Source organism: Myotis daubentonii, chromosome 3, assembly GCF_963259705.1.
Source record: "Myotis daubentonii chromosome 3, mMyoDau2.1, whole genome shotgun sequence".
NCBI classification, from domain to species: Eukaryota; Metazoa; Chordata; class Mammalia; order Chiroptera; family Vespertilionidae; genus Myotis; species Myotis daubentonii.
In genome coordinates this window covers 19927241-19952505 of record NC_081842.1, presented here as the reverse complement: position 1 = coordinate 19952505, position 25265 = coordinate 19927241, and the positions used below count along the sequence as shown (strand labels likewise).

Below are 25265 nucleotides of genomic sequence, written 5' to 3'. Positions count from 1 at the left end.
ATTACTCTTCCCTAAAAACAAAACATCTCGACGGACGCCAAAAAAACATGCTATCTCATAGGAAACCAACAAAACATAAGAACACAAATTATAATGTTTCTCCAATCTTTTATTTATAAACTTTACTTAGCTACTAGAACTATTTAAACTGCCCCAAGGTACGATAAATCATTTCTTCTTAAAGATACGGGAACACTATTTTCCTAAGTAAGAAAAATAATCATCAGCATCTTTATATATTTATCATAGATGTATTACGGCTTTTTAGGGTAGACCATTCAAAGTTTTCATTTCAGCTAGATTTCCAAGCAGCTAAAAGCATTCATAACACAGTCTGACTAAAAGGAACAAAAAGCAAAGCTCAACCTCTCTTTCTTTTTTTTTTTAAACTTATTTTTTTATTGAATTTATTGGGGTGACACTGGTTATTAAAATTGTATAGGTATCAGGCATACAATTCTACAATACATACCTGTACATTATATTGTGAGTTCACTACCCCAAGTCTTCTTTCACCACCATTTATTTCCCCTATACCTTCTTCTGCCTCCCCTACCCTATTTTTCCTCCGGTAATCATCATCCTGCTATCTGTGTCCATGAGTCTTTTTTTTTTTTTCTTCACTTAATCCCTTCACCCTTCTCACCCAGCCCCCAATCTCCTTTGTCTGACAGCTGTCAGTCTGTTCTCTATATCCATGAGTCTGTCTCTACTTTGTTAGTTTATTTTGTACATTAGACTCCGCATATAGGTGAAATGGTATGGTACTTGTCTTTCTCTACATGGTCAGTTTCACTTAGCATAATGCTCTCCAGGGTAGTTTGAATATTTCAGCTAAAATGTCAGCTATTCAGACGTAGGATTTAAATAAATATTTCTGACAAATGTGAACATTTATTTCACATATTCCTAGAAGCCTGTTTCCATGATTCTCTTCACCTTGTCTAAACTGTATCCCATGAACCACCCCTACTTCTATTCTATGCCAACAATTCTGCCCACTTGCTTGCCTTCATATGTGGAAATAACACACCACAAATTTATGGTTTTTTAAGTTCACATTCTGGAAATGATGGAATGTTTATGAAGGACCAGCAGGAAAATATTTTACAATCCTACATACCCTGAGTATAGTTAATGAAGAATGTTCCCGCCAATTCTTTGCGGGAAGAGCTAAGGAGAGTGAGTGTGTGTATGCATGTGGGTATGTGTGTGTAGTGGGGACAGATAGAACAAATACTGTAAAAAAAGAAAAAAAGGAATCCTTTCTGGTTATCTCCCCAGAGCAGGATATGAACACACAACCAGAAGTCTGAAGTCAGAGGCATAAACACGCTGCCAACAGACGGATTTACTTTCTATTCCCTTAAGGAGAGAGTATTAGAGTCTCGCCAGCATCTTCCCAGTCACGGGGAAACGTTTTAGACCAACAATCATTACGAGCAGTGGATTTTAGATTAAGGTACAAGGAGCACTAGACTTGCACCCTAGCTCCTTATCCACCAGAGGAAAGGCTCTATGGAGAAGAAATTTGAAAAATGCTCATTGGGAATAATGAGGGTGTTGCCTCCCCACAGATATGAGAGAGAACTCAAAGATACAAATGAATCAAATGCTTACAACAGTGGCTCTGCACACTGCAAAAGACTCAAGTCTTAACTAACAGGTAATTTAAAGAAAATGAAGCACAGACGCTCCTGTGAGTCCACGTGTAAGAACTATACACCTCACATCTCAAGCTTTGAAAGGACGATCACCTTCAACAAGCATCTGAATTGCGGATCTTGGAACCTGGATACACAGCAAGCGACACAAAGGCTGCTTACCTCTTCTTCTTGGTGATGATGAGCACGTCGTTAAAAAGAAAGAAGTAGACTTGCTGTTTGGACATCCTTTTTGAGAAAAGCACTGTGTCCTCCACATAGGCTGTCAGCTCGCCTCTCTTCACCAGCCACCGGGAAGAGGAGACCAGAGGGAAAGGCTACAAACAGAGAAGAACTCAGCACCAAGGCCAAAGGAGAGAGCGTCTAAGATGACAGAGATTAAAACATAAAACTTACATGCAAACACAGTATGCACATATGGCATGCATCATTATTTTATAGACACATTATAACAAAATATAGTAACTAGAGAAGTACAGTAATTCTCCAATAGAAAGTGAGCAACAATTTATTTTCCAATATAAAAACAATTAACTTGCCTACACGTAACTAAAACTCAATGAGAAAATGTTATTGGGTCAACCAGAAAGGATTATATTGCCCTTCCATTAACTCTCAGCTGAAAAAAGAAGATCAAGAAAGGAGTCACTGAACACTGAAAGGCCTCAAAATGAAATCTGTAAGTATCAACTGCAGTTACTTTAAATATAAATATCACAAACCAGAATCTAAACACACAGGAAAATGGAGAGAACTGTAGCTAAAAGAGCCCAATATAAAAGCCTGCATTCCTTTATGAACTGAGTAGACTTCATTCAAAAGGAAAAAAAAAATCCTCTTAAATGTATGATTTGTCAGCCGATTATTTACTTAGCCATCTTCTGAAGAACACCTGTTCTTAAATGTATGGTAGTTTTCTCCATGGAAGTTCATCCCTGAAAGCAACATGCCATTTTTCTGGCTGGGGAAAATGAGGTTTTCCCAAAATAATCCATCTTAATCTCAGAGAAAAGGCTGGATACAAGAAATTACATAGTTTTTTAAAAATTCAGTTTCCAGTTTCCGACTGGAAAACTCTCAAAACCACGGGATAATCCTTACCCTTGAGAGCTCTTTTTTTTTTTTAAGTTACCAGAAATGCTTACTGTCAAAAAATTTGATTTAAAAAACTGCATCCATAAAATAAGCAGAAGTTCTTAGACACACAAAACATAACTGTAGTAGCTTAGTGCACCCAAATGTCATCCTTTTCAGGGAATAATGATTAAAAATAGCTAAAGGAAATTGAGGATATTAGGGAGGAAATAAGAAAGCTAAGAGGATTTCTTTTTTCTTTTCTTTTCTTTATTTATTTTTTTTACTTTATAAAGAACTTTTATAAGCAGGTTGCTCATCAGTTATGTACTGTTTTCCTGAAAATTTAAAAAGGAAGAGGAAACATTATGGCTGACCTCAAACTTTCCAAACTTGCCATTAAGGGAGTTCATAGTTTCCAGACCCAAATCTCACATCAGACAATTATCCAACAGGAATGGCTGAAACTTAAAAGACGGACAAAGATGGCTTAGACTACTCTGGGGAACCCCACCAGCACACAAGAGGTCACCGCAAAGAACTGGGTGTCAGGTTTGGTCCTGCTGAAGGTATGGAATTACTGGGGACACAGTGCTATCTTGCTGTTGCATGTAACGCTACAGTATGAACCAAGGACAGTTTTATGGTTAAGTTCTTCGTTTAGGGGCAGGGGAAAGAAAGTTTTTAAAACTAGTTTGTTGTTTTTAAAATACATTGACTTTTTTAGGCTCCTCATATTCCACTAGGCAAAAATCACTATCTAAGGAATATCTAAAATGGGCAGTGGCTTTCAATATGTCTATGCCTCTTTTGAAAACAAAATCCGATATTATAAATGTGTTTTTTTGTTTCAGAATTTATTAGAAGATGAAACTCATTCTTTAAAAAAAAAAAAAAGAAGAAGAAGAAAAAAAAGAAACTGAAAATGTCCAAGAGAAAAGAATCTGAAGAACCCAAAATGGGCATAAGTGAATTCCTGGAATTAAGAAACTCTAAGACTAAAATTCAGGTGTTAATAAAAAACTAGAAAAAAAGTTCATGAATAAAAATATATCCCTAAAGGTACTGATATAAGTCCTATGGAGAAAAGACTTTTCATCCTTTTTTGTGTTATTTGGCATCCTAGAAAACTAGCCTCAGTATAAAATTGAACTAATTTTATGAGCCAGCAAGACAAGAAAGAACTGCTGAAGAGTAAATATATATTTTTATGAATTGAGAGAAAAATGATCATTTAACCATTTAAAGGTATACATATAATTCAGTGGCTTTCAGTACATTCACAATGTTGTGCAATGATCAGCACTACATAATCCCAGAACATTTTCAATACCCTAAAAAGAAACCCCGTATGCCTTGAGCCACTCTCCATTCTGCCCTTCCCCAAGGCCCCGGCAACCATGATTCTACTTTAACTCCATGGATTTGCTTATTCTGGACATTTCATAGAAAAGGAATTACACAATATGTCACCTTTGGAGTCTGCTTGCTTTCATTTAACATAAATGTCTTCATCCATGTTGTGGCATGTATCAGGACTTTGTTCTTTTTTACGGCTGAATACTATTTCATTGTATGAATATACCACAATTTGTTTATCACCTCATCAATTTTGTTGACGGACATGTGGGTTGTTTCCACGTTTTTGGCTATAATGAATAATGCTACCATGACCATTTGTTTTTATTTGAACAACTGTCTTCAGTTCTCTTGCGTATGTACCTAGGAGTGAAACTGCTGGGTCATGTAGTCATTCTGTTTAACTTTTTGAGGAAATATCAAACTGTCTTCTACAGTCCAAAGACTTCTTAATGCCTTGGAGTTTTTCATGTTGTGTTACATCTTGGATTTGGAGTAGGAAGCCTTACCTGATACAAGCTCCCCATCCCTCCATCCCTCGCTCCTAGAGCTGACCATTATCCTTTCCATTTCCAGTCTCCCATCTACTGTGACAGCTGCAGACTTTGCTACTAACTCCTTTGCATTTCTGTAATTTTCTGTGTGACTGTAAGCTTCCCAAGCACAGGGATTACATTTTTGTTCTTCCTACTGCTTTCCACAAATAAGGTGCTCATTAAACTCATGAACTCAATTGATGTTAATCACTTACTTTTAAGGACCCCTGGAGTAAGCTTTTTTCAATTACATATTAATTTTGCATTCTAGAAAAATAAAGTTTAAAGATATTTTAAATCAACTGATTTTCAGCGAGGAAGAAAAAGAAACGTATTAGGGAAGGAATTTACCATCTTTAAAAAGATAAATGGTTAGGGGTTTGCCATCTTTAAAAAGAAGATTTTAAAAAAAGAAACAAAAAACAACTGGCCCACATGGCTCAGCGGTTAAGTGTTGAACCAGGAGGTCACAGTTCAATTCCCGGTCAAGGCACAAGCCCAGGTTATGGGCTTGATCCCCATTGTGGGGCATGCAGGAGGCAGCTGATCAAAGATTCCCTTTCCCTCTCCCTTCCTCTCTGACATCAATAAAAATATATTTAAAAAATTAAATACAAATTTAAAGAAAGGCCTGTCATTTTAAGTTGCTTAACACAACTTACATGTAATAAAACAAAACAGAATGCCAATCCTGATCATTCACATCCATTGAGAACTCAGCTTTAAACCAAAGGACTGAGCGTGGCCAAGATTTACAATCATTAACTGTCATTTTCTTCCTTTTTCATCTTGTCATCTGCCCCTGAGCAGTGCCAGACAAGCAGTAACGGGCAGCACATCGTCAATAAAGAATTATGGGAGAAAAACAAATTTGCAAAGAACAATCCACCAACAATCTGTTTCTGCAAACTGGACAAGGAGCGTCCTTATCTGATTTGGGAGCACACCACGGTCCAGCTCCTGGGAGACGACACCACTGTTTTGTAGGACACTGAGAATCTGAAAGAAAGCTCCTTTCCATACTAAAGTTCTATTCGCTTTTAAAAATGTATTTTTATTCATTTCAGAGAGGAAGGGAGAGGGAGAAAGAGATAGAAAGATGAATCACGAGAGAGAATCATTGACCAGCTGCCTCCTGCATGCTCCCCACTGGGGATCAAGCCCACAACGCAGGCACTGTGCCCCAACCAGAAACCGAACCATAACCTCCTGCTTCATAGGTCGATGCTCAACCACTGACCCACACCAGCCGGGCAAGTTCTATTATTTTTAACTACCCTTTTCCCCGAGTTTGCTGGCTTCCTAGGGGGAAAAAAAAAAATGTTCTCGTCAGATAATACCTAACTGTGGATTATGGAAAGGTCGCTTTATCCGGCATAAGCAGAATAGAATCTCCCTCAGCATCTGCTATTCTCTCCGCCAGCCTCTCTCTAATCAATGGATGGTCCTTCTTTGAAAAATAAAATCCTATCCACTTCTGTTGCCCTTGACTGTCTTCATGTTTACAGAAGACTTAAGCAAGAGCAGTAATAAATCTGTTTATGAGGACGTGCGGAAATACCTTAATTTTAAATTCCAGCTGGGAGTTAATTGTGTACATCATTTCTGTCCTTTCCATCTTCCGGGCTCCTTCGTTGCACAGTCGAACCAACTGGGAACACAGAAACATAAGGAGGGTTGAGGGATCCAGGAGAGAAACCCCACTTTCAAAAGCAGATCTCTCGCAGGAAGTAATTAGCACTGGGGAAGCTCCACAGACTCCTCTCTGACGGTTGAAGAATTCACTTTTACACAGTTAGGACACTGTCCTCAGCGAGAAGTGGAGTCATCAGGAAGTGAAGACAGGGGGGGAAAGTCTCCTAAAAATTTCTAGGAACACATGTCTTTCATGAGTTATTACATCACACCCTCCACACCCGGGTTCCTCCCACAGACCCAGTCCCCAGTTCCTGAGCAGTCTGCTCCTTTCCTCCATCCCTCCTGCTTGCCTCAACCCAAACCCTCACCCAGCCTCAGGGCACGCTGCACCTTTCTCCTCATTGCCAAGTCAGAGCAGCTGGAGGCAGATTACCAAGGTCAAAGGCAAATTCTAAGCAGAGTGGTACTGCAAAGCATAAGACTAGTAAAGGGAAGCCTTCATCTAGGGCAGTGGTTCTCAACCTTCCTAATGCCGCGACCCTTTAATACAGTTCCTCATGTTGTGGTGACCCCCAACCATAAAATTATTTTCGTTGCTACTTCATAACTGTAATTTTGCTACTGTTATGAATCGTATTGTAAATATCTGATATGCAGGATGTATTTTCATTGTTACAAATTGAACATAATTAAAGCATAGTGATTAATCACAAAAACAATATGTAATTATATGTTTTCCGATGGTCTTAGGTGACCCCTGTGAAAGGGTTGTTCGACCCCCAAAGGGGTCGCGACCCACAGGTTGAGAACCGCTGATCTAGGGGGAACCTGACGGTCAGTGACTCTTCAAGGATGGCCAGGCTCAGGGACATTCACTGTAATTAGAAATAATGAATGATCTACAACTGAATGCATTCAGTCCTTTAATGATGGCCTGGGACATTGTGATTTATAATAAGAAACATATAGTTGGTCTTTGTCCATAGTTCCCAGAACAGAGCACCTAAAACCCGTGTAATTTCCTATATAGGAGCCATTAGGGGCATCTTTAGTCATAATACGATATTTATTTATAACAAGTCCTTTTAAACAACATCTTAATTTATGTTAATGAGGTAACTTTAAAAAAGCCGCTAACCATCACCGTAGTTTCAAGGGCTGGTATGCCTGGCACAGTAGTTGACATGCAATAAATACTTATTTAATGGGGAAATAAATAAACAGCTACTCAGACACCACACAAAAAATGAGACGTCTATAGGCCCTTAAAACAAGACTGTCTGACATGGTAAAAATGCACATTTCATCTGAGTGTAGCAAACATCCTTTTGTTTTTCAGCTAGCTAAAGAATGCTGTGCAAATGACTAGGAGAATCTACCAGTTTCCAGCATCAAACCCAGACACATTCTCTTCCAAGTGATCTGAGGGCTTTACTGTCTGAGGAGCTACCCAACAGTTACCTTGCTTACTTCCTTCAAGGCCCTTTTACAGACTTCATACTTCGGAGAGTCCTTCGGTGTTTTTTGACAGATAGTCTGTAATAAAGTAAAAGAAGAAGAAAATTAACTGACTGATTTTACTAAATACGATAAAACCAATGCCCAGACATACCCTCTCGCTCATAGCAAACTTCACAATGCTGAACACAATATTATGGATGGGTATGATGATGGCATTAAAATCCAATGAGAAAACTATGAAATAGTCTTTACACACACAGAATCCAAGAAATAGTTAAATAAGAGGATAGACTTCAGAGGTGGATGAACCCGATTTCAATTCTGAACTCTGACCCTTATTAGCTATTTGATCTTGGGTAAGTCTTCTGTCTCTATAAGCCTCAGTTTCTTCATCTATGAATTCAGGATAATGCCAGCTATGTCACCAGATGGCTGCAAAGACTAAATGATAATACATGTAAAGTGCTTTATGAGCGCCTGGCATATAGTAGGCCATCCATAAATAATAAAATAACTTTAATTGTTATCATCATAATCGCCATTAGAGGTGAACTAATTTTGTATATAACACGACTGAACAAAAATATCAAGGAAAAATGGCTGCTAAATTTTCTCTTGATATATTTATACTGCAATTTTTGAGATAGTAAAATTGAGCTCAAAGAAGGTGAATTCAAGGTAAACCAAATTACACATAACTTTTGAAACTATACCCAATTCAAAACCAACAAAACCATTTTAAGTGTTAAAACTGTTCATCTCAATTAAGTTTAAATCATTTCAAAACAAGTTTAAATCTCCAAATGAAGTAACATTGAAGAGATACTGTCTGAAGTCCAGACTCTCTCACAAACCAGATTAGGGCAGTGGGCATCAGGTAAAGGTGGAAGGTACTTCCATCTAGCAAACCCCTGGTCTACAATGGGGGGGAAGTACCAGGCCTACACACCTGAGGTCGGGTGTCAGGATTGTTACATGTGATGTGTCAGAAGAAACACAGACAGTGCCATCTGTGGGCTTATAGTCATGGTTCCCAAATGTTTTTGACTATGACCCACTGTAGGAAATACATTTAACACCGTGACCAGTACACATGCAAACAAAAATGAAACAAGGCTTTTTTTTAAATGAAATAATACTTAACCATTATGGACCATATCCATGTCATGTAGAGTACGTTCTGATTTTTTTTAAAGCAGTGCTCATTTTTCAAAAGTCAATTTTGTGGCAGACTAAGGGGTATGAAAGTGGTTTGAAAAATACTGGCTTATGTCCCTGAGAGCAGGCACCCTAAGTTCATAGTGTCTCTGCACACCTCAATTTTATGTAAACGTTGTGCATACTGAATTTCCTAGGGAGAATGACTACACTTTACTCAGAATCTCAAAGGGGTCTTTGACCCTAAAAAAATATTAGAGCCCACTGGACAATATGGCATTAACACTCAACATGGTATGTTAGATTTTGTGGGTACCAATCTATTCAAGCAATTTTGCCAAAATCAAACAAAGAATATGAAAGGCTGAGAGATGGCAGTATATACAGAATTTAAGGAAACATGGCTAAAATGTATTTTCAGAAGAAGAAGAAAACATTCTGAAAATTCATAATACTCCAAGAAAGTTGACATTTAGAAAGCACCCATTTCTTATTTAAAATAGTAAAGTTTGAAATATTTCCCTATATAACTCAAAGTTCCATAAAAAAGTGTTAGAAGTCACATAATATAAATCTTGTTCTAAATGACCTCTTTACTACTGATAAATCTTACAGAAGAAAGCACAGCAGCTGCTCCTTGAAGGTATCTTTGAAAAAGTCACAATCCTATATAATAAAACCCAAATATCCAAATCGACCAAATAGCACAATGAACGGTTGCTATGATGCGCCCTGACCACCAGGGAGCAGATGCTTAACGCAGGAGCTGGGCTCACAGCAGGCGAGCACAGTAGTGGCAGTGGGCACCTCTCCCACCTCTGCAGCAGCACTAAGGACCCCTCAAGGGTTGTCCGCCTGCCGGCTTAGGCGGGGAGTGGGCCTAAGCCAGCAGGCAGACATCCCCCGAGGGGTCCCGGACTGCGAGAGGGCATAGGCCAGGCTGAGGGACTGCCCCCACAGTACACGAATGTCGTACACCGGGCCTCGAGTATTAATATAACTCAGCACAGGCCTGTATATTATATTATTAATTTAGTCAAGAAACACTGTCTATTGTCACACTTACCATTTACTATTTCATTCGTTTTCACGCCAACCCTGCAGGTACCCATTATCCTGATTTTCAGAATAAGATAAGTAATTTTTTGCCTAGGATCACCTAGTCAGTGGCAGAGACAGAATCTGCACCCAGATCTGTCTTACTCCAGAGCCACAGGACTTCACTGCACCAGGGTGCCTCCTGGGGAAGCGGGGGCCCAAAAAGATTAAATGAGCTGTCCAAGGTCACAGGTCTCGTGGCTCACCCAGAACCCAATCCAGGACTGCTGACTTCAAGAAGTCAATATTCTTCTCATTTCAAAAAGTATTCAGTGAGTGATGTAATCTAAATCCTTCAGTGACCACACAAACCTAACTTGAAGATGATTCCTAAAGATATTAGACAAAAGTGAGACTTTCCAGCCGAATAGCAACTTCTCAATCAGGAGATTTTATAGAGGGGTGATGCATCAATTTCAGTGGAAGAAAAAAATTTCCTTAATCAGATTTATAGTACTATGGCTACCCACAGAGGAAAGAGCCACCCAATCAAGTCTTACGTCCATCAGCAGGGGAAGGCGAGTCACCCTCTGCATGGGGAGAATGAGGAAAGAGATCATGGGTAAGTTCCTACAGTCTTCATGGGACTCAATTCTTGACAATACTTCCTTAAAAGATGGATTGGTGGCTCTGAGGGAAAACAAAGAAAGAAGAAACTTCAATATACAGTCTCCTCAAGTTAAGAATTAAAAAATGTAGTATAGAATACTGTGATAATTTCAGATATTACCAACAATTTTTAAATATATACAACATGAACACATAATTACATAGGTAGACATAGATGGCTTGTCTGCCTTTTATAGTCAAGACTGACTATAAGATATGAGTCTAAGGTGACAGTATGAGCAATGAGAAGAAAATGTCTGAGCTACAATTTTATAGACGTGGAAAGTAAACAAATGATGAGGCAATGGCATCGGAATGGTGAACGCATCAATTACAAATTAGTTTTAATTTGTAATAAAATTTGACAATAAAAACGGTAAAATACTGCCACAACACTTTAATTTCATTTTCTCACAATGCGGAGTTTTAAGTTTTCCTTCCTACTCATTTAAAAATTTCTTTTAGAAAGTTCAAGGAAAAAAAATCAAACTCTACACCAGTTGCATCTTTAAATCCCTTTGGTCCCAGTCTCCCACCTCCAAAGAGTCTGGTTAAACAGAAAACTGACCATTGTCAGCAGTGTTTCTTCTCTCCCAGTGACAGTAAAACCAGTAAAATACTGCCACAACATTTAGCAAGATACACTGACATATACGATCTTATGTGGAACCACCCATATAACTTTTAAGGAAGGTCAAGAGGGGATTCCAATTAGAATGGAGCCTCAGAAAGGTCCCCGACTTGCCAAATAACAGACCTAGTGTTTGGTAAAGACAGAGGTCAAGCCAAGGTCTTCTGACGTTCAGTGGGTGCCTTCACCCCTGCATCTCTCACCTCACTTCAGCCCCAGAGGAGCTGTGCGGAGCTCCATTGTGACTGCAAGGAGGGGGCTGGGAAAGGGTGGTCCTGCAATGGAACCCCACGTTGGAGGGCAAGGGAAGAGGGATGGGGGCAAGAAGCAGCACAGTGGCAATTGTGACCTTTTTACACATGTTTTTTTTTTTCCCTAGCCAGTTTGGCTCAGTGGAGAGAGTGTGAGCCTGCAGACTGAAGGGCCCCAGGTTCAATTCTAGTCAAGGGCATGTACCTCAGTTGCAGGCTCCATCCCTGGGGCCCCCTGGTCGGGGCTTGACTCGTGTGGGAGGCAACCGACTGATGTGCCTCTCTCACATCAATGTTCCGCTCTCTCTGTCTCTCTCCTCTCTTCCACTCTCTCTAAAAATCAATGGAAAAGTATCTTTGGGCGAGGATATCCTCGGGCCTTGTGATTAACAAGGCCCCAAAATTTGATTATTTGGTTCAAGTCTGCTAAAAATAAATTAGGAAATACCCAGAATAGCAAATTAAAAGAAATGTCACAGAAATGCTTTAATTTCATTTCCTCACAAGGAGTTTTAAGTTTTCCTTCCTACTTGCTTGGAAAGATTTTTAGAGAGTTCAAGGGAAAAAAATCAAACTCCAAACCAGTTGCATCTTTAAATCACCGGTTGCATTTTTAGGTCCCAGTCCAGTCCAGCCCCCCCCCCCCCCCCAAGAGTCTGATTAAGCAGTAAGCAGTCTGGGATGAGCCCTGGGCTTTGTTTTTTGCTGGTTCTCAGATTCCCGGGAGTTTCCAAAGTGCAGGTGAAGTTGAATGTCACTGTCCTAAATGTAAGTTCACACCAACTGTACCCAGCTCCCGAGAACCCAGACACTCGTGTCCAGGTGAAAGCTCAGTTGATGGTTTCATTAAGCTAATTTCAAGAAAACCTCGATTTTTAAAAGTTACATAATGCACAGTAGCTCCTATTCACATTTTTTTAGGTTGGTGTTTTTTTTGTGTGTTTTTATTGATTTGTTTAGAGAGAGAGGATGGGAGAGGGAGAGAGAGAGAGAAACATCCATGAGAGAGAACCATGAATCGGCTGCCTCCTGCACACCCCCTACTGGGGATCGAGCCCACAACCCGGGCATGTGCCCTGACCGGGAATCGAACCCGGGACCCTTGAATCCACAGGTCGATGCTCAACCACTGAGCCACATCAGCTGGGACCTATTCACATTTTTTTTTTTAATCCTGCAAAATATTGAAAACAAAATGAAATTCAGCTCTAATTTAAGGCTTTGCTTGGAACAGGTATGTAACTTGCATTTTCTAACAGTTACAGAGCAACCTTTGCATCAGCAGGGGGGTTAGGGGTGGTGGTGGGGATGGTAGGAAAAATGAGGGGGGTGATTTTGTCCCCAAGAAGCATTCAGCAATGTCTGTAGGCATTCGGGTTGTCACAACTGGGGTGAGGGACAGAGGCTAGGGATTCCGTGGAACATGGGCAGCAGGCAGGACAGTCCCGACAACAAAGAGGTATCCAGCCCCACATGTCAGCAGTGCCGACAAACCCCGCTTTGTACTGCAAACCTCCTCTGGCACTGGCGGCTGGATTTCCCACCCTGTACAAGAGCTACATGAGGACACGGAGAGGGAAGGGGCAGACCAGCCCTTCTTGCCAACCAGGAGCTGTTTCTGCAAGCAGCCTGGAGGTGATGACTCATCACCGACCCTTGGTAAGTCTCACACACTGCAGAGAAGCCGGCCACAGCTCCCAGCCAAGGTCAAAAACGCCACAACTCCCAGTGGGGGGACGGGAACAGCCAGTAACCCCCAAGCTGCAATGCACAGCAATGCACAAATGCAGCTTCTTGTGATAAACAAGCCCCCGAAAATAGAACAACATAGACGCTACTGAACAATTGCTGGCTCTCTCATGGATAGAGATGGAATATACATCACACCAAAACTTACAGCAACCTAAGTAGGACAAAGAGAAAAGGTGTGGAGAGAAGTTTAAAGCTTAACTGTTTTTTGTTTCATAATTACAGTCTTTAAGAACTCCCTCCCTCCCCATGGCTTCTTTCAGACCTTTGCTTCTCAGATCACCCAAAGGGGAAGTCAGCAATTCCTACAAACAACTTAACAGAGCTGTCATTTGAATGGAAGAAGATTAGAGTCCTAGAGAAAACTGGATCCTGACTCTAACTATTCAGCCTCCTCAAAAACTCTCTCTTGGCCTCAGGCAAAATACTTAATGGCCAGTTAAAGTCTTAGAGAAGGGGGGGGGGGGGGTTTGGAATAATCATCACAACAATTAAAAACAAAAACAAGGAAAACAATGAGATATGGAACAATCTACCAACCCAGCTTCTGGATTGTGACACCAGTATTATTTTGGTAAACAAACTATAGTACATCGTAACCTACTGGGTGTATTTTAACTTTTCAATGGCAATTTTGAAACATATGTAAAAATAGGCCTAATAGTACTGGTATAAGGAGGCCCCATTTGAGTTTAAAGGATTAGCAACCCATGGCCAATCTCTTCTATTTTACTTGTATAAATTACTTTATTGTTTGCAACAGCTTGGAGGGACCTGGATGGTATTATGCTAAGTGAAATAAGCCAGTCAGAGAAAGACATATACCGTATGATCTTACTTATATGTGAACTCCAATGAACAAAATAAACTGATGAACAAAATAGAAACAGAGGCATGGATACACGGAACAGACTGACAGCTGTCAGAAAGGAGGGGGCTTGGAGGGCTGGATGAAAGAAGGCAAAGAACATATATGCATAGCCCATGGACACAGACAACAGAGTGGTGATAGCCAGAGGGAAAGGGGGGGGCGATAAGAGGAGGTGGGCAAAGGAGGGGAGAATGGAGACAGATAGAAAGAAACTTTGCTTTGGGTGAAGGGCACATGATGCAGGGTACAGATGATGTTTTGTTGAGTTGTATACTTGAAACATATATAATTTTGTGAACCAACGTCACCCCAATAAATTCAATTTTAAAAAGTAAAAAAAAAAAGGAAAACAACAAACTATTATTTCATAATTGCTTTAGAGAGAAAATTTTCCAGAGACTAGATTTTTCTACTAGGACACTCACCCTGAAAGCAATCCTCTTAAACATTTGTCCCTGGGATATAGCCCATCTATTAGAAATAACTATCCCATGAGGACCTAATCATTTTCCCCCAAAAATGCGATGAAGAGGCAATCAACAATAATTTCTAGTGCTGACTTCTGGAACAGTTACAAGGGAAATTTCGTTTTCAATAAGTTCTTTAGCATCAAGCATGTCAGTCACTGCTCCTTACCAGTGAGCTGGCCAGACTCCATCACACAAAATTGATTTCAGAGCTTAATTAATTTCAATCAATGTGAGCTAATTAAAACAAGGCTGGCTAATTAAAACTGTACTCTTTAACATAGCTTACAACAATTTCTGCAGTGTCCGCTGCTGGTAGACTTCGTTTGTACAGTATTTCACATACGGGTCAAACGTGGATGCCGTGTGTTTTTCCACAATGTCACTTATGTCATCTATGAAGATATTATTCTGATGTCTTGCTTCCAACTCTGTAAAGAATCTGAAAAAAAAAACAACAAAAGCATTTACGCTTTCTTCCATATGCTTTAATAACAGATTATCTCATGTGATGCTTTTATACAGGGTTTGAAAATATCAACAGTACCAGTACCAACTCAAAGGGACACAAGCCAAAAACTATAAAAATTCTCTACATTTAAAGCTGTCATATAAATACCTTGTCACTTCAAGTAGTCGGTTTTACAAGACTGATAATCCAGTTCATTTCTACGTTTTCAGGTATATACAGATTTTAGAATATACAGATTTCACCATTTTTCAAGAATTCCCTATATATTGGAGGAGGGAGAAGAGGTTGATGCTTGCATATTTTATTATACTGAAAAGCATATGAGTACAACATCTAAATAAGTACTTTAAAACCAAGCATGAAATAAACTTAATTCTATGTGTCCTTTCTCTCAAATAAAAGTAATCATATTATTTTAAATCTAATAATATGCGTGATATTCAGTGTCTTTATAAATTAGATTGCAATTTCAGGTTTGCCAGACTTAAGAGTGGGTGTGTATTTGTATGTGCATATATTGTGTCAAGTCCAGTTAATACTGAATTTCTGATAAATAATGAATAATTTTTCAGTAAACTATGTGTCAAGTATTGCATAGGCATCTTGTGTTTTCTCTGGCAACCAAAGATTGCATCCCATGTTAACAGAACATCAATATCAGGTATTTGACATGGGTTTCTACCCAGGGTTGCTGCTCAAAATGTGGTCCATGGACCAGCAGCATTGGTGTCATCTAAGAGCACATCAGGAATGCACCACCTCATCACGCACCTCCTCCAATCTGGACCTGCACTTTAGCAAGATCTCCAGATGACTCAAGTGAATACTAAAATTAGAGAACTGCCCTGGAGCCCACTTACTGTCCAAATTTAAAATGGTAGGAAAATCTATTAGAAATAACCATCCCACAAGGACCCAATCATTTCCCTAAAAAATGTGATGAAGGTGACATCAACAATAATTTCTCATGCTGACTTCTGGAACAGTGATACAAGGGAAATTTCGTTTTCAGGAAATTCTTTAGCATTTAGCACATCACTCACTGCTCCCGACCAGTCAGCTGGCTGGACTCCATCACACAAAATTCAACGCTGATAGCGAATGAGACAACAGAAATTTATACAAGAACATCGTAAATGTGGTCTAACATTTTCTCACATTTCTGTCTCTGTTATTTTCATACAAAATCCTGGCACTCAGAAATAAAACAAACAAGACATTAAGAAGCTCAGTTTTTATATGTTTACATGTACATAAAACTCATTTTAGTATGAACTGTATTATCAGCTTGTCATCATTATCTATTATTTTTTAAAGTTTCTGTAAGAGCTTAAGGGACAAATGCATTTTAACTTCCTAGAAGAGTCAAATCATTATATACTTTGAGGAAGCCCCTACATTTGTATTTCCTTTAAAAAGGACTTAGAGAAGCCCTAACCGGTTTGGCTCAGTGGATAGAGCGTTGGCCTGTGGACTGAAGGGTCCCAGGTTTGATTCCGGTCAAGGGCATGTACCTTGGTTGCAGGCACATCCCCAGTAGGTAGTGTGCAGGAGGCAGCTGATAGATGTTTCTCTCTCATTGATGTTTCTAACACTCTATCCCTCTCCCTTCCTCTCTGTAAAAAATCAATAATATATATATATATATATATATATATATATATATATATATATATATGTATGTATGTATATAAAGGACTTAGAGAAAATAATCAATCTAAATCCCAGCCACAGATTTTAATTGGCCTACTCATCCAAGCCCCTGGTTTCAAACAGCAAAAGGGAAAACTTTGCTGGACTATTTGCCTTTCCTTTCAGTGGTATCGGGGTTAATCTGCACAGTCCTTAGCCACTAGTCCAGACAACACACTGGAAGACTCCAAAATCCAGTCAACAGCTTCATATTACTTTGTCAGGACTGAGTCTTTTAATATTCAAAGAAAATAACCCCCATCCGGAAAGTTTCAGCAATTTCAAAAACAACCACTCCAAACTCCAAAACAAAGCTATGTTTCTTAAATGATAATTTCTATATAGACCTGTCCCTGACTTCAAGGAACTTAAGATATATTCGGGAGATAAGAATGATAGACATAGGTGATATAAAATATAACGTTTTTGCTTATAACATACTAGAGGGCTGGTGCACAAAATTCCGGCACTCAGGGTGGGGGTTCCCTCAGCCCGGCCTGTACCCTCTTGCAGTCCAGGAGCCCTTAGGGGATGTCCGACTGCTGCAGAGGCAGGAGAGGCTCCCGCCACTGCTGCTGCGCTCACCAGCCGTGAGCCCGGCTTCTGGCTGAGCAGTGCTCCCCGTGGGAGTGCACTGACCACCAGGGGGCAGCTCCTGCATTGGGCGCTTGACCCCAGTGGTCAGTGTGTGTTATAGCGACCCGTCGTTCCGCCATTTGATCGATTTGCATATTAGGGTTTTACTATATAGGATGTGCATAAGGGTGTTGGTGGTAGTTTTTGAATTACATGAATTGTTGTAAAATATACATATAACATGAAATTGGCCACTTTAACCATTTTTTTTAGTGTACAATTTAATGGTATTAATTACATTCACAATGTTGTGCAATCACCACTATGATCTATTTCTAAAGTATTTTCATCACCCTAAATAGAAAGGCTACACCCATTAAGCAGTAACTCCCCATTTCCCTCTCTCCCTAGCCTCTGGTAACCGCTAACCTACCTTCTGTCTCCATGAATGTGACTATTCTAGATAGTTCATATAAGTGGAATCATATAATACTTGTGCTTTTTGTCTGGCTTATTTTATTAGTGTAATGTTTTCTTTAATATATATATATATCTTTATATATATATATTGATTTCTGAAAGGAAGAGAGAGGGAGAGAGAGATAGAAATGTCAATGATGAGAGAGAATCATTGATCGGCTGCCCCCTGCATGCACTACACTGGGGATTGAGCCCACAACCTGGGCATGTGCCCTGACCGGGAACTGAACCGTGACCTCCTGGTTCATAGGTAAACGCTCAACCACTGAGAGACGCTGGCTGGGCTAGTGTAATGTTTTCTAAGTTCGACCATATTGAGGCATGTATCAGAACTTTATTCCTTTGTATGGCTCAATAATACACCTTTAGGTGCATATACCATTATTGTTTATCCATTCATTTGTTGACAGACACTTGGGTAGTTTCCACTTTTTGGCCATTGTGAATAATGCTGCTATGACCATTAGCATACAAGTATCCACTTGAGTCCCTGTTTTCAAATCTTTGGGTTAGGTATATACCTAGAGATGAAATTTCAACTTCACTCTCTGTGCCAATATCAGTGTATATAAAGGAAAGACAGTATGATACCAAGGAGTAATAGAGGAGCTGCTGAGTTATTGTCAAGGGGAAATTATTTCATTAAATGAAAGTTGAGTAAAAAATGAGCCTTCCCTCCTGAGTGGCCCACAGGAGGCATGGAGCAGTTAATTACAATTCAAGGTCTGTAAGAGAGACACAGAGTGACTGACAGTCAACATGAGGCGGGTCTGCAGTGATAAGGATGTCATTACTGAGCACTGGGGGCACAGCACTGTGGGCTGGAGAAACTACATGGGCCCAGACATGAATCTCATGCAAGAAAACGTGGGTGGGTGAGTGAGACTGAGGTGTGGACCACAGGAGGAAAAGCAGGTCAGAGCTTGATGGCAAAGGTTTGACTGTAGGCTGAGGGTTTGGGCTTACTCTGGGGACAGTGAGAATCTGCTAGAGGTGTTGAGGCCAGTAAATTACCCAACCAGACAGGGAAACGTGGGACAGTGGAGGGACGGATTACAAGTGGGGAGAGAGAGGCCACAAGCAGGCCAGTGAGGTGGCAAATTTGGGCAGGGGACGATAAAGCCTGGCAGTGGGAAATTAAAGAGAGGACACAGATTAGGGTAACAATTTGGAGGGCAAGTTAATAGAATGGAGGAACTCATTAGATGGGAAAGTCAGGGAAGATGCTGGGATTTCTAGTTAAGGTTTCTACCTGGGCATCAAGGTGAGTCATTAACAGGGAATTGGAAGAGGGGAGAAGCAAGAGAAAGCACAGTTTAATTTTGTCTTGGAGATGTCAAATGGACAGCTGAAAACACACATCTGGGAGAATTCTGAGCCCCAGCAAATCTAGATAGTATGTAGTCAAGTCTAGTTCACTTTTAGATGGTTTTCATATAAATGCAAAATTTTTGTACTTTATTTTAATTCCAAGCAGCTTTGAGGAAAATGTTCAGAGAAAATGGAAAAAAAAACACACAAGAAACCATGCACAAGGTCATTATCATGTAAATCTAAGAAATAAATATCTTAGAGGCAAATATCCTTTAGTTTCTTGTCTTTAGCTAACTGTTACAATCTGAAAGAATGCAGCTATATAACCAAAAACAACAGTAACTTGGCTTTTCCCAATGAAAGGAAAATTCACTTATCACAGTTAAAAGGTTTGCCAAAGTACAAGATTAAAAACAAAGCACTGATGATATATTTGTTTATGCTACTTACTTTGATTAAATATAAACTAAGCCCCTTGTCCTTTATTTTGCCATTTGCACAATTGATATACAATTTAAAGCTTTCTGTGTTAAATTATCTGTTGGTTATTTTGGCAAATTTGCATATTTTACTGAGTGGAGCTTCAAAAAGACCAAGAAACTATTACTGAAGAATGAGGTATTATTCCCATAACCAAGAATGCTGCTGGTTCATATAAAATCTGACGCAAAAGTTAAAGCATTTCGTGAAGTTATTTGGCTTATTTGAAGGACAACTTTTTAATGGAAATATGTTTCAGCGCTATACTTTTTTTTTTTTCTGGGACAATACATTCCTTATTTCCCCTTTGTAGCATTACCAAGATGACCATGTTTACAACCAATCATGTAGACGACCTCTCTTTCTTTTTTTTCCCCTACCAAAATCCTAATCTCATTGCTGAAGTCTAGATTTCGAGAAACCTCTGATAACCAGAAAAGGCTTCCTGAAAACACTGCCTCCTAACCAGGCACCCACGCTAGCCCAGCTTGACTGCTGACTCACCATCCCCAGCACAATCACACTCAACTTCAAATGAGCGCTTCCAATGACTGCAGCCTGCCCAGGTGAGCTCCTGGGCCGTGCAGACAATGGTCAGAGCACCAAGAACGCCAGGGAGGCCTCCCAGGGGGCGGGGCTTCTAGATGGTAACTGCAAGTCCATGTTTGAAGAGCTTGCTCATGGTCTATAACCTCCCCTGTAATAGTTCCTGGAACTGCAGGGGCTGTATTTTCTTCAGGTTTCTTGTGGTTGCTTTATCAAGGGATGGTCTTAAATGTGGCACTGCATTTTGAGCGGGAAAAACAAAGTCAACCAACAGTGAGGTAGCTGCTTCCGATACACGCAGGGCATGTTGCTTCGTTAACATCATTTTCTCTCCGATGGAATAGGCAGCAAAGACCTACCAATGTGAGGTATAAATGCCCCCATGCCATTACTAACAGCCTTCTTAGAATTCAACAGGTAATGTAATTGACACCTCAGATATGAACGCTCCTGATAGCTCTTGATGCGTGTATGGTAAACCCACCAATCTACAGAGGAGATTGAGACTTATGTAATACAAACAACGAACCTGTTTCAATTAGTCAACCAACCAAATCTCCTTCCATGTGCCTAGCACAGGATGGCAGGTTTAAGTGAATGTCGAGGAGCAAGTCATTAAAAATTATAACTACCATTCATGTGCCAAGCACAGTGCTACATGCTTCCCATACATTATCTCATTTAATTGACTCCTCAAGCCTACTTTGTGAGATGGCCTTTATACTCATTTTAAGGATAAGAAAACCAAGGCTATGGGGCCTTCACGTCAAAACATGTAACAACTGAGCCTCAGTTTGAACCCAGGGCCAGAGCCTATCTGAGTCCAGAGCCTGTGAGCACCTCTGGCCTCTGCTCACAGGTGCCTGCTGCTATTGCCTGCCTGTTACAACTGGCCAGCCCTCAAACTGGACATCCAGCAAGATAAACTGCTGAACGGAAAAAGAAATACTATTCGTTTCCAAGAAGACCAGCTGTTGCATCGTCTCAGCAAGTAAATTATGGATGTCAACAGTAAAGACGTGCACAGAGGATTTATGCTACAGCAAGACCAGCAGACAGCAGAGGAGTCAACAGGTGAGCCCCTGGGAAAACAATCAGGATGGTCATGGCCAGTGATGGGTTCTGGTCCTGCTCAACAGTGTAAGCAATGACAGGATCGCAGGTACCCTGGGAAACTCTGGGAGCCATTCATTTGGACCCTCCCTATTCCCTGCTGCCCTTCTCTTTGTCCCATTCATCCTTCAAATCTTGGATTATATTTCGTCTCCTCCAAGAAGCTCTCTCTCTGACTCCTGTGGCCTTATTTTATGTCTTTATAAACCCCTACACTAAGACTTTTGTATCTTTACTGTGATTATAATTAATTATACTATGAATTTGTTTGCATTTGTCTCTCTTAGCAAGGTTTAGAGGGCAGGGATGCCATGCCTGTTTTGTACAACACTCTATACCCAGGTCCTGGCCACACAGTACCTGGAACATGGGAGACGGTCAACTATTTGATGGAATGACTCGATTTTGTGTTTTAAACCGAAAAGTATAAAGATGAAACCTGTCCAAGGAATTTTGTTCTACTGCTATTTTACCAAAAAAAAGAAAAAATGTAACACCCACAAATTGGTCAGTCTCTGTCTTGCTCTCCTCTAATCAAGTCAGCGGATATTTAGTGACCACAAACTGGGTTCCCAGTGAAGATACAAACTCCCAGCACACACTTTTACCATCCTGTCAAGTCAGGTCACTAGAAGGAGACCCAATCCAGCCCAAGTTTCTTCCATGCCAGCTGCGCTTACTAAAAAACCTGGGCAGACCAGCCCTTCCCCCACCAGACTCCAGAGTATTCCAGGATGGCTAAGGGCCCCTCCCCACCCCACCCCCACCCCGGGACATCCCCTCCACACTCAGCTCTGTAGTTAGGGAGGCACAGAAAGCAGGGCTCTGGTTATAGTCAGCACTGCCCTGCACCCTCTCAGATCGGCATCCTTTCCAGGTGCTTTTCCCTCATCAATATCCATCTGCCTAAAGCCCGCTCACGAGGGTCCTGGACTTCTTCCTCCCTTAACGAGCTGTCAGTCGTCTCCACCGGAGAGGGTCAGCGTCATGTTTGCTGGAGCCGTGAAACATACCGAGCAGGTTTCAGACGTCTAAGATGCTGTTATATAATAAAATATCTCCACTAAACAAAGAAATCGTCCAGATAAGTGGCAGCGAACTATGTGCTGCTGGAAACACTTTCCCAACAGAAGAGCAAGAGAACGTTCTGTCCTCGACTCAAATGAATTTATGTTCCGCTGTGCGTGAGGCCTGGGGCTTGTTTGTCTGGGGGGGGGGGGGGGGGTTCTTGGTGGCCAGGTTGACACTCAAGATCAGCATCAATTTCTTTGAATTTCTTTGAGTACACTGGATCAGGGAGAGCAAACGCATGGCTAGAGTACCACCTCTAACCTGTGGCAGGCATCACCAACCGAGGGTGGCACTCTGCCCAGCTGCAGAATTTGCCCTCCACGCAGCTGTTATCCATCAATCAGCATTGACGACGAGGAAGATGAAGCTCATCTACGAATTTTTCCCCAGGCTACCACTGCTAGGAAATGTTATTTGACAAAAATATAGAACTGTTCTTTCTGAATGAGTATACCCTACATCCCGACCAGGAAAAGATCTCACCAGCTTTCCCTCTTAACAGACTGTACGTCTTCTCACATTCTAGCTTTACTTTTTCTTCTGAAATTGTATCTCCGGATTGATAACAAGGGGGAAAGGGTTGAAATGAAAGGTATTTGGGAATGTGAAAGAAAAACATCCTATTCTGAACAAAAATGTCCTGGTAGCCCTCCTTCCCCATTCTGATAGCTACTGTTTGATCTTTCAAATCTCTAGGATGGTTTTTGTTCAAAGATTCTTATCAGGCCGTTAAGATCAGCCTGGACACATGAAAGAAGCCACTGAGGTGAAAGAGATAAACTAAGGGTCTTCTTACCCTTACTACCACCAAACACAGAGCTTTCTTAGGTTTAATTCCGGCTCCCTCCCCACAGACACCTTCCATTCAAGGCTCCTGGCAAATCCCAAAGGAGGAAGGCGGAGCAGTGGTCCAGGGAAGGAAGCGGCAGAAAGACTACAGAGCTAAGTGCCCCAAGATTCTGCTGTAGCAGTTGAGGGTCTGGTGCCCTTCGTCCTTCCTCCTCAGCGATAACGCACAAGCCAGAAGAAATATAAACAGGACCCTACAAAGATAGGAAAACAATGTTTTTCAAGTCCTTGAGATTTTAATACCATAAGACTGAGTTTTTCCTTCAAATGAGAATTTAAATGACCATCTGAGTCTGCCACAAAGAATAAACTGGAGTAAAAGGGGCTTGTTCCCATGGTAACCTTGTGCATACTTGGTTCTTTTGTTTCATTGCTGCTCACACGCATTCATACATATCTGAATTTCTCCCAGAGATGAGGACAACGTCGATGAACGCCAGGAAGCACTCTTATCAAAATGTCCTTAGGACAGATGGAAGTCTACGTGTGCCTGGGATGCTCGGGGTTATTGTGGACAGTTTGACAGTTTTTAATTATTTTTTATTTGAGCACAACTATTAATTTACAGCCAACAACATCCTCTCCACCCCTACTTTTATATATGACCATGAAGAATGGAAACCAACTATGCCTGGTTCACCCCTGGCTCTCCAGGACCTAGCAAAGAATAAGCCCTCAATAACTGTGTTGAATGATTCAATATCACTCCTCCTTGCCCCTCGTCCCAGGAAAGGAACAGTGAGCGATGGTATGAAGCAAGTATCTATTAGGCCTGATTAATAGCTACATTAAATTATCAGGGTCCTCACGACGGGGCTAGGCTGGGGTGAGGTGGCACTGAATGGATGGCTCTGCTGTTGGCAAATATGGAAGCTGAGTGTTTACGTGCCTTCTATGAAATCCTAAATACCAGGCGTGGAATCTCAGGAGTAGTTTTGCTAATGCATTGCCCGGCAAAACTCCTTTGAAAACTCAAAACCTAACCAAGGTTTATGACTTCTGGAGAACTATTAGATGATAATTACATAACCAATTCGGTGACCCTGTGACCTTGGCCCCATGAAAGGGCATTGCTGTGTGTAACCCTCATTCATAGTAGCTTCACCAGAAGTGGCTGGGCAGGTTGTCTCCCTTCATCCCCGCCTTGTTTTCTGTTTCCCACATCAACAGCCTCATTGTGTGCACGTCATCTGCTGCAAGCTGCCTTGGGCCTTTTGTGGATGCAGTTGACGTCTAAATTATAAATTATAAACAAACCAGGAAAATGTGGATTCTCGGTTGCTGCTTGGAAACAGCATGGAGAATAAATTTATAGACGACTGGAGCCAAGTCAAGTAAAACACAAAAGTCTTCTCATGCTGAAGCCCCGCTTCCTACTGTGGGTGGGTCGTTCTGGAATGAAATCAGCACAGGGAAGACACGTTTCTCTCCAGGCGTTATTTCCAGATCCTTTTTAGGTATTCTCGTGATATTTCAAGTCAGAATTCAATCCACAAAGAAGGATAAGATTTAAAGTAAGCCCCAAATCTTTGCATCTCAGTTTTTCTTTTTAAATATGCCCGAAAGAAAGTTATCTTCCTAAAAGGAAAGAATGCTTTCTATGGCTCCCACCAATTTTATAAGGGGTAGGAGGGGGCGAATTCTGAATTTTGAAAACTCCAGAAGTCAGTTTCCATAATATTCTTTAATAAAAAAAAAAAATGATGTTTGCACAAGAGAACTAGAATTTCATGTTCTCTCTGAGGTTTTTCAAGCCTGCTTCAGTTTACTCAGCATCTGGCTCTGGTCTGCCCTTTTCACACAACCCTCTGCTTCGACTTTCATCAGGGATTTTAAAAATACTGTCTCTTCAGATGATTATTAATACTGCTTAGCCAAGTATAGAAGACAAGGATGAATGGGGTAAACAAGTTCTTACCCTGGTTTTCACTGGATGATAAATTTCTGTTCCTTCATTTATTGACCATAATAAAGAATGAAATCTTACCATTTGTGACAGTATGGATGGACCTAGAGGGTATTATGTTCAACCAAATAGATCAGACAAAGACAAATACCATATGATTTCACTTAAATGTGGAATCTAAACAGCAAAATAAACAAACA

The 25265-nt window shown here is 40.7% G+C and overlaps 1 protein-coding gene across 2 annotated transcripts in view; it reads right to left on the bottom strand.

The window, feature by feature from the left end:
• Nucleotides 1–25265, bottom strand: part of ARHGEF26 (Rho guanine nucleotide exchange factor 26) — a 112222-nt gene that overhangs the window by 26591 nt on the left and 60366 nt on the right. For both annotated transcript variants that reach the window (XM_059686849.1, XM_059686850.1), the window contains 5 exons: nt 14856–15008; nt 10489–10618; nt 7733–7807; nt 6195–6284; nt 1827–1981 (listed from right to left, as the gene is read on the bottom strand). In XM_059686849.1, coding sequence (XP_059542832.1) covers nt 1827–1981; nt 6195–6284; nt 7733–7807; nt 10489–10618; nt 14856–15008 — 603 coding nt within the window. The remainder of the gene's footprint in view (nt 1–1826; nt 1982–6194; nt 6285–7732; nt 7808–10488; nt 10619–14855; nt 15009–25265) is intronic.